General features: G+C 38.5%; 1 protein-coding gene across 4 annotated transcripts in view; it reads right to left on the bottom strand.

The window, feature by feature from the left end:
* Window positions 1-1,999: 1,999 nt before the first annotated feature.
* gclc (glutamate-cysteine ligase, catalytic subunit) overlaps window positions 2,000-7,954 on the bottom strand; it is a 29,340-nt gene continuing 23,385 nt past the window's right edge. For all 4 annotated transcript variants that reach the window (XM_079472822.1, XM_079472823.1, XM_079472824.1 and 1 more), the window contains 5 exons: window positions 5,661-5,765; window positions 5,419-5,500; window positions 3,857-3,969; window positions 3,655-3,775; window positions 2,000-2,898 (listed from right to left, as the gene is read on the bottom strand). In XM_079472822.1, the coding sequence (XP_079328948.1) occupies window positions 2,717-2,898; window positions 3,655-3,775; window positions 3,857-3,969; window positions 5,419-5,500; window positions 5,661-5,765 (603 nt within the window). In that variant the 3' untranslated portion in view covers window positions 2,000-2,716. The remainder of the gene's footprint in view (window positions 2,899-3,654; window positions 3,776-3,856; window positions 3,970-5,418; window positions 5,501-5,660; window positions 5,766-7,954) is intronic.

Below are 7,954 nucleotides of genomic sequence, written 5' to 3'. Positions count from 1 at the left end.
CAAATTTGTTCCTCTAGGTTAATGCTATGGGGCGGATTCCTGAACAGGGAAGCCAGGACTAGGCCTCAGTTAAATAAGGGAATTTAAGTAATTTTTACAAAAAACATAATTTAGTGTATGTAGTGAGGTAGGCGGGACGAGAGCCGGGAGTCGAGGCCAGTGCGTGAGTGATAGCGAGCATCAGCTGTATCACAGAGGGGATCGGGAGCATAAGAGGACGAGCAACCAGACCGTCAGTGAGAGAGAACCAGGCCTGGCTTTTAGTTATGTTATTTTGTGTGTCGCTGGCAGTCGACCACTGTTTGAGGGAGCTGTTTGTTTTATTGTTTGTTTTGTTATACAAAAAGTTGTTTTATGTTCGCCGGTTCCCGTCTCCTTCCTTCCTCTTATTGAATCTTGCTACAGTGTATTTTGAGGCAAAACAATAGCACTGGTGTATTTTAAGATATTTCAAGTCACATTTCAGTTTAGACAGCTTTAACATTTCTTTAGTCTAGGACTAGTCTTAACCCCTGTATATGAAACCACCCCATAATGTGCTATTCTTTTATAATACAATGTACTATGTCTTTTAGTGGAAATCAAGCATGCAGATGTTGTTTTATATTAGTGGTTTATCTACAGCTTTGTGTATCTACTGAGCTTTGTCCATGCCTGTCAGTTATTTCCAAATGGGATATACTGCCTTCCAAAGGCCACTTGGGCATTGAAGTGTCTTTCCAAACCGAAGTGCCCAAAACTAGCCTATTATGTCTCATGCTCCCTGAACCACTCTTTCACAATTTGAGCCAGATGAAATCTGGAATATTTCTGTGCCATCAGGGAAGAAAAATCCATCAAACTGGTCATTTAGCATATTCAGGAAGTCAATTGACCTCTTTCTTTGGGCACATAACGTTGCTGAACCAAGACCTGACCAACTGTACCCCAGATCATAGCACTGCCCAGGTGGTGACTTTTTCTGAATCAGCAATGTATCCACTCTGTATAACTGTCAGCTGGAATTAACTTGATATCCACCAGAGGGCAGTGTATCTACTCTGTATAACTGTCACCATCACCAGCAGGAGTACCCATGATATCTACCAGTTCATTGTCTTAAATGAACTACCTTTTCAACATGATGACTTTATCCTCTCAGTTTTGTTTGGTAAAATTTAAATAAATAACATTGAGTAGTTTTTCATCTTTCTATTTTGGTTTAATTTAGGTGTTATGCATTTAATCTCTATAACAGTATTTTACAGAATGTGAAGAAGTGTTTCATACATATTACTAAATCGTTAAGACATTTCCTCTCTTTCTTAGAAATTCAGACTAGTCGCTGTAATAAAATGAATAACCTCTGACCTTCTACTCTCAATTGATCATCTCATCTTATTTTGTGCACCTTCAATCCACCGTTTACACGGATGCATCTGATAGAGGTTTAGGGGCAGTTCTTTATCAACAGAAGAACAGGGTCATTGCAAATGAACTTAGATCCCTCACCAGACACGTCACATCCAGCATGGTAACTTTTAAAATCAAAGCCAGAGGAGGAGCAACAAAATACTAATTGTATTTACTTTTGCTGATGATTCCAAAATTGATTTCCTCTACTTGATCTGTACATACATATGCCATTAATAAAAAAAGTTAGTTATTTTGTTGAAGGCATGTTGAATGAAGCCAAAATGTTAAGCTGTTTAACATAATCTTTTTGTGTCATATCTGTGATTTTTCTGTTTGTTATAAAGTAAAAAAGCTTGATGAACATCATCTAAGTGCATTGACTCCATAATGTTTTGTTGTAGGTTGTAACAACATTTAAGCTTTAACAAAACACACAAAATTAGTTTTCTGTGTACTATAGACCCTCTGTATTACTTCTCGACCCCACACCCTTGTTAATCATCACATTATTTTAAGTCTACTAAGTTAAGTAAAGTAATTTTCTGAGCATGTTCCTCACACGGGATTTTGTAGATTAATGCAGACTCAATAAACTGAAATGATCTATAGAGAAATCACTTTATTTGAAGCCATGTACAGAAAAATGTTTTAAATTAATCAAACTTGTGGCCATTTGAACCTTTCCATTATTTTTTTTTTAAAGGTCTTCAGCATCCTCTAGTTATGAATTCAAGTTTACCTTGAAGTTGGTATTTATTCATTAAAAGGGTTTTCCATATACAACACCTGTTGGTGAAAAAAACTATGCACTACACACCAATAAGGTCTTCGTTTTTTCATATATTATCCTACATCAATTAAGTCAGTGCTGCATACAAATTTACATCAAGTTTCAGTGCTAAATTTGTGCATCTTAAATTCATTCTTGGCACAATATTAAATCAATTAAATGCCAGCAGAAAAAATAATCTATAGAGCAATTAACAATTCGTCTGGAATAAAAAAGTACACTTATTAATGTTTGATGAAGTATGTACATCTCAACAATGCTACTTTTACATACACAAACAGAGCTGGGTGAAATATGTACACGGCCAACTTCAATAACATCATGGGTCCTTTTAACCAATTAAAATATTTTGCGAATCATAAAAAATATTATATTTACAAATTCAACAAAGATTTGGTTGATCTCAGGATTAACACATGCTACTTAAAATATTATCTTTAAACTATTTTGTCTCTGGAACACCTTGTCACATATTTGGTCTTCTGTCAAAGGGGTTTCTTATATGACGTTTCCATTTGTTTTGAGTAGGCTTTATTTTCCTCTGTTCACTGGGTCTCCGATTAGTTCTGGACACTTTTCTTCCCCATTTGCAATTCGGTCACACTTGCGTAGAAGGTCGTAGTTTATTTTGTCTGTAATGACACTGTCCTGCTTGTATTCAGGATGTTTGGCGACAAACTCCCTCATCCATTTAGCCATAGTCATCAGTTCACCTGAGACAGTGAAGAAGGGAAAATCAAATTAATGCAAACCTAATGCATAACCGAATCTGCTGGAAAAACAAGCAGAAAACTACCATTTCTTTTTCGATAAAATTAAATCTAAATTAAGTGTTAGGATTAGTTTTTTGTTCTATGCAAATGTTAATCAGCTTCAGCTTTAAAATATGACAGTCATGTAATTGCTTTCATGTCACACAATTCATCTATGCAGGATTAGGATTTCGCAGTTCCATTTGGTGATGCGAACATATTTAAACATTTTAACTAAACCAAAAATGCCAGCATATTGAACACCAAGAGGCCATCCACACGGAGACACGTTTATATATAAAGATATTTAATGGTATTTGCGTTTATTGTTTATACCGGGTCCCAGAGTGGATAAACTGCTTTTTTCGTGTGTATAGCCAATCCGTATATTTTCTGAAACAATTGTGTCATCACCCAGCAAGCAAGGTTTATGCACATGATCAAAGTCGCCTTCTCCGTTTTTAGTATATCTCTTTGGCACCACATATTGATTTTGCATTTATACTACATCGTTTTGAGTCCGTTTCAAAGGTGTACGCAGATATTTCTTGAGACGACATTGTGTTTACGGAATTAAAAGGAAAAACATTGGATAGGGAAAGCTCTGGCTTCATGTGGATGTGGCCTAACGTATCTATAAATCGGCGTAAGATGTCTGCATAAGTCATTGCCACGCTGCCTTGCAAGCACTCTAATGAACATATGAAACATGTGTACCAGAAGCACGCTTTTTAATGAGTTTCAAGTAGTTGAGGATAGTGCAGCGTGTGTCCACATCCACCTCCATGTTCTCAAGGTAGCAGTTTAGCATTGGGATCAGCCCCTGAAATACTCCTTCCTGAAAAAATAACGTAAGAAAGAGTAAAGCATCAGTTAACCCATTCAAACTTGCTTACCAATGAAGAGCAGAGAAACATACCTTTCCATTCACGATGGTGTCGATACCCATGAGGGTGAACTCTTCTCCGTCATTAACCTCACTCTCTACTCCGTTAAGAGCTGTGGATGGTGGGTCTAACACTGGGTTGCAGCCTACAAAAAAAAGCATGCGATTTTCCTTTACATTTACATTTAGTCATTTAGGAGACGCTTTTATCCAAAGTGACTTACAAAGAGTTCGGGGAGCCAATAAGTGATATGTCATACAAAGAGCAATATTACAATAGGTGGTAATACAAAGTTACTAGTTTCAACAAAAGCTAGACCACTACCTGTTGAGAGAAGAGGGTTAGTGTACGTTTTCTTTTCTTTTCTCATTTGTCTCTCAAGTATTCAACGAAGAGGTGTGTTTTAAGAAGTTTTTTGGAGGTTGTGAGAGATGTGGTTGACCGGACAGCATTGGGAAGAATGTTCCAGCAGGAAGGAGTTGATAAGAAGAATGAGCGGGAAAGGGATTTAACGCCCTTATGAGAAGGCATTGCAAGGCGCCGCTCGTTTGCTGAACGCAGAGTTCTTGATGGGGTGTAGTAGGGTGTGAAAGTAAATCGGCGCAGATCCAGTGATAGTCCTGTATGCAAACATCAGTGACTTGAATCTGATCCCGGCTAGCAAGTGGAGAGAGATGAAAAGGGGTGTCACATGAGCCCTTTTGGGCTGTTGGAAGATGAGGCGTGCTGCTGCGTTTTGAACCAGCTGAAGTGGTTTGATAGCCTTTGCAGGAAGACCAGCAAGAAGAGCATTGCAGTAGTCCAATTTGAGATTACCAGGGCCTGAACAAGGAGTTGTGCCGCATGCTCAGTGAGGTAGGGTTTAACCTTGCGAATGTTAAATAAGCCATATTGGCATGATTGCGTTGTCTTTGCAATGTGATCATTGAAGGACAGCTGTTCATCAAATATGACTCAGAGGTTCCTGGCTGATTCGGAGGGAGTGATAGTTGAATTGCCAAGCTGGATGGTGAGATTGTGTTGGAAACACGAGTAGTTCTGTCTTGGCTGGGTTCAGCTGCAGGTGATGCTCTTTCATCCAAGCTGAGATGTCATCTAGGTAGGCTGTTATGCGAGCTGCTATAGTGGTATCGTCTGGGTGAAACGAGATGTAGATCTGGCTGTCATTAGCATAACAGTGATACGAGAAGCCGTGTGCCCCTATGATGGGTCCTAAGGATGTCATGTAGATGGAAAAAAGCAGCGGCCCAAGCACCGATCCCTGAGGGACCCCAGTGATCATATGGTAAGCAGTGGACAGCGAGCCCCTCCATGACACCTTGAATGATCTGCCGGAGAGGTAGGATTGGAACCAATTGGAGAGATTGGAGAGGGGAGCCAGAGATTCCTAAGGATGACAGGGTTGCTAGCAGTCTTTCCTAATAGTATTCCTGTAGCTCAGTTGGTTAAGTACTGCTTTAACAGTGCCTGCAGTCATGGGTTTGATTCCCAGTGAACACACAAACTGAATGCACTTTAAGTCACTTTGGATAAGCATCTTGCAAATTTACATTTTAATGTTTAAGATCAATGATAATGCAGCATATAAACTCACCTTTAAAGACATCTTTCCGAAAATAAAACATGCCCTCTTGCAAAGCATTTCGCTTCTGTGCTACTTTCATGTTTTCATCAACCTAGATCACAACAAAAAAAGGTTACAAATATATTTCTTACTGTATGTATTTTTTTGTAAATTTAACATATTGCAAAGCCATTACAGCAAATCAACATCTTAGAGAAATTGTATGTATAACAATTTCTGAACACTGGACTGTTCAACGCGCACGCACACACCTTTGATAATGGCATGAGGAAATCCAATTTATAGGACAGGATCACACGAGTCAGGAGAACAATAAAAACTACATAAGCAGAATTCTCAAAATCTGTCAGCTGGACCTGTGAGAAAGCACAAAGCAGAATAAAGGCTGTTTTGGTGTGTGTCTCTTTAAATGCAAATGAGCTGCTGGGTTTTGCAGCAGAAAGCGCAGGGCTTTATGAGTCTGTGGTTCCAACAACAAAAGTGAAGAGAATGGCCATTAAGCGAATGAGAAATATCGTTTCATCTTTAAAAAACAAACACATTGTTTTGTAGAAGTGAGAGTACATAAGCAATTGCTTATTTGTTTAAAAACTGAGGACTGTTTTCTAAGTGAATGCACTTCGCATCGCACTTTACAATGTGCACATTGTTTTAATACGTGACAAACGCATCATGACCCATTATGAATCCATCTATTAGTTTGTGAAGCATCCTGGCGTAAAGTCACTTCACCTGATGTCTTCTGTACATTTCGTTGCATAATAAAACTAATCCACAGTGTCTTCAGAGGCTCCATGTCGGGTGTAAATGAAGATCTATGTTCAGGCTTGCATTCAACAACAAAACACCTTGTTTGTTTACAAAACATTCTTGTAGCTCACTGTAAGTAGTCCAGCGTGAAAAGAATGGTGGACAGTGTACAACTCGATGAGGGCGGGAAGAGCCAGAGTCCATCAGCAGTCATAGGGAGGGCTCAATCAACGTGATGTCAGTTTGCTGAGATTATAGTTGAGGTTTATTGGAGATTTAAAAAAAAAAAATGAATGGGTGGATTTTTACCATTCTAGGGTGGCTCTGTACACACTCCTCACACACAGATACGTTAACAAATATTTAAAAGTACTTTTTCTGAATTAGGGGGGCTTTAAAGGAATAGTTCACTTTGAATTGATAAATGCTGAGATTAGGTCCTGCCTACCGATGCTCGGCGTCTCTGTGGGTGAATGGAGGAGTGGGCTGACGTGGACTATGGGCTTCTGCGCGATGATTGGAGGGTCTGTCGAAAGACTGCAACTCCTTTTGATTGGCAACGATTTTGTACTATAAAAAGTTGCTGACGCTACACACTTAAAGAAAGTCACAAGAATATTTGATCTTATAATTAGATATGGGTGGATTAATTAAATGCACAGAGCAGAGTTAACCACGCCTACTTAATTACATTCTGCCGAATACACAGAATAGAAAAATTCCTTATGGTTGACATTTCATGGTAACGGAATATTCCGTCATACCGCCTAGAATAACTAAATCCACCAACGGGGTAGAGCACCTAAACTCTGGAATAGCCTTCCCGACACTATTCGAGGGTCAGACACACTCTCCCGATTTAAAACTAGATTAAAGACCCATCTTTTCAGACCCATCTTAATGCATGCATATGCTAAATAATAAATGCATATATGCTAAATAAACCACCAGGAGACTTATTTATTAGATATTTTTTACTAGACTGATCTTACACCATCCAGTCTGCTGTATTTTACCTTTTTTGTGTTTTTCTGTTTATTTTCTCCTGTAAAGCTGCTTCGGAACTAGAGGTGGACTGATATACCGGTTGTTATCTATGTTTAGTAGCGCCGTTAAAGTCAGCCACGTCCACCGGCAGACCAGTGTTATTGATGCGGTGAAACGCAAGGCTGCAAATACTTCTTTGAAATGTTTGCAAATTTATAAAAAAACAAACAAACTTCTTTCACATTGTCATTATGGGATATAATTTGTAGAATTTTGAAGAAAATAATTAATTGAATCCATTTTGGAATAAGGCTGTAACATGACAAAATGTGGAAAAAGTGAAGCGCTGTGAATACTTTCCAGATGCACTGTATATAGACATTTTCATTTACATATAGGCATTTGGCAGACGCTTTTATCCAGAGCGACTTACATTGCATTATCCTATACATTTTACATAGGTATCTGCAATCCCCTGGGATCGAAACCACAACCTTGCGTTGTTAACGCAATGCTCTTACCACGGAGCTACAGGAAAGCCTCTTTTTTCAATCAAAACGGTTATGCAGGGATAATTTATGGACACACAGATTCAGACACGCACACAGACAGACAGGGGCCATCACCGAGAACCACACACCCAAGATAAGGAGAGAGAAACGCAGGTAAAATATTAAACAGACTATAAATTCCTATATGCAGTGTTAATTAAATAAAACTTAAAGGTTTTACAGCATATAAAACTATTGAGCTTAAGCTTGACTTGATTAAAAACAAAAAAGATTAGGTTAGATATTTTCCCTAAATT

This window comes from Barbatula barbatula, assembly GCF_947034865.1.
Source record: "Barbatula barbatula genome assembly, chromosome: 14".
NCBI classification, from domain to species: Eukaryota; Metazoa; Chordata; class Actinopteri; order Cypriniformes; family Nemacheilidae; genus Barbatula; species Barbatula barbatula.
The sequence above is the reverse complement of the archived record's forward strand: the minus strand, read 5'-3'. Positions and strand labels throughout refer to the sequence as shown.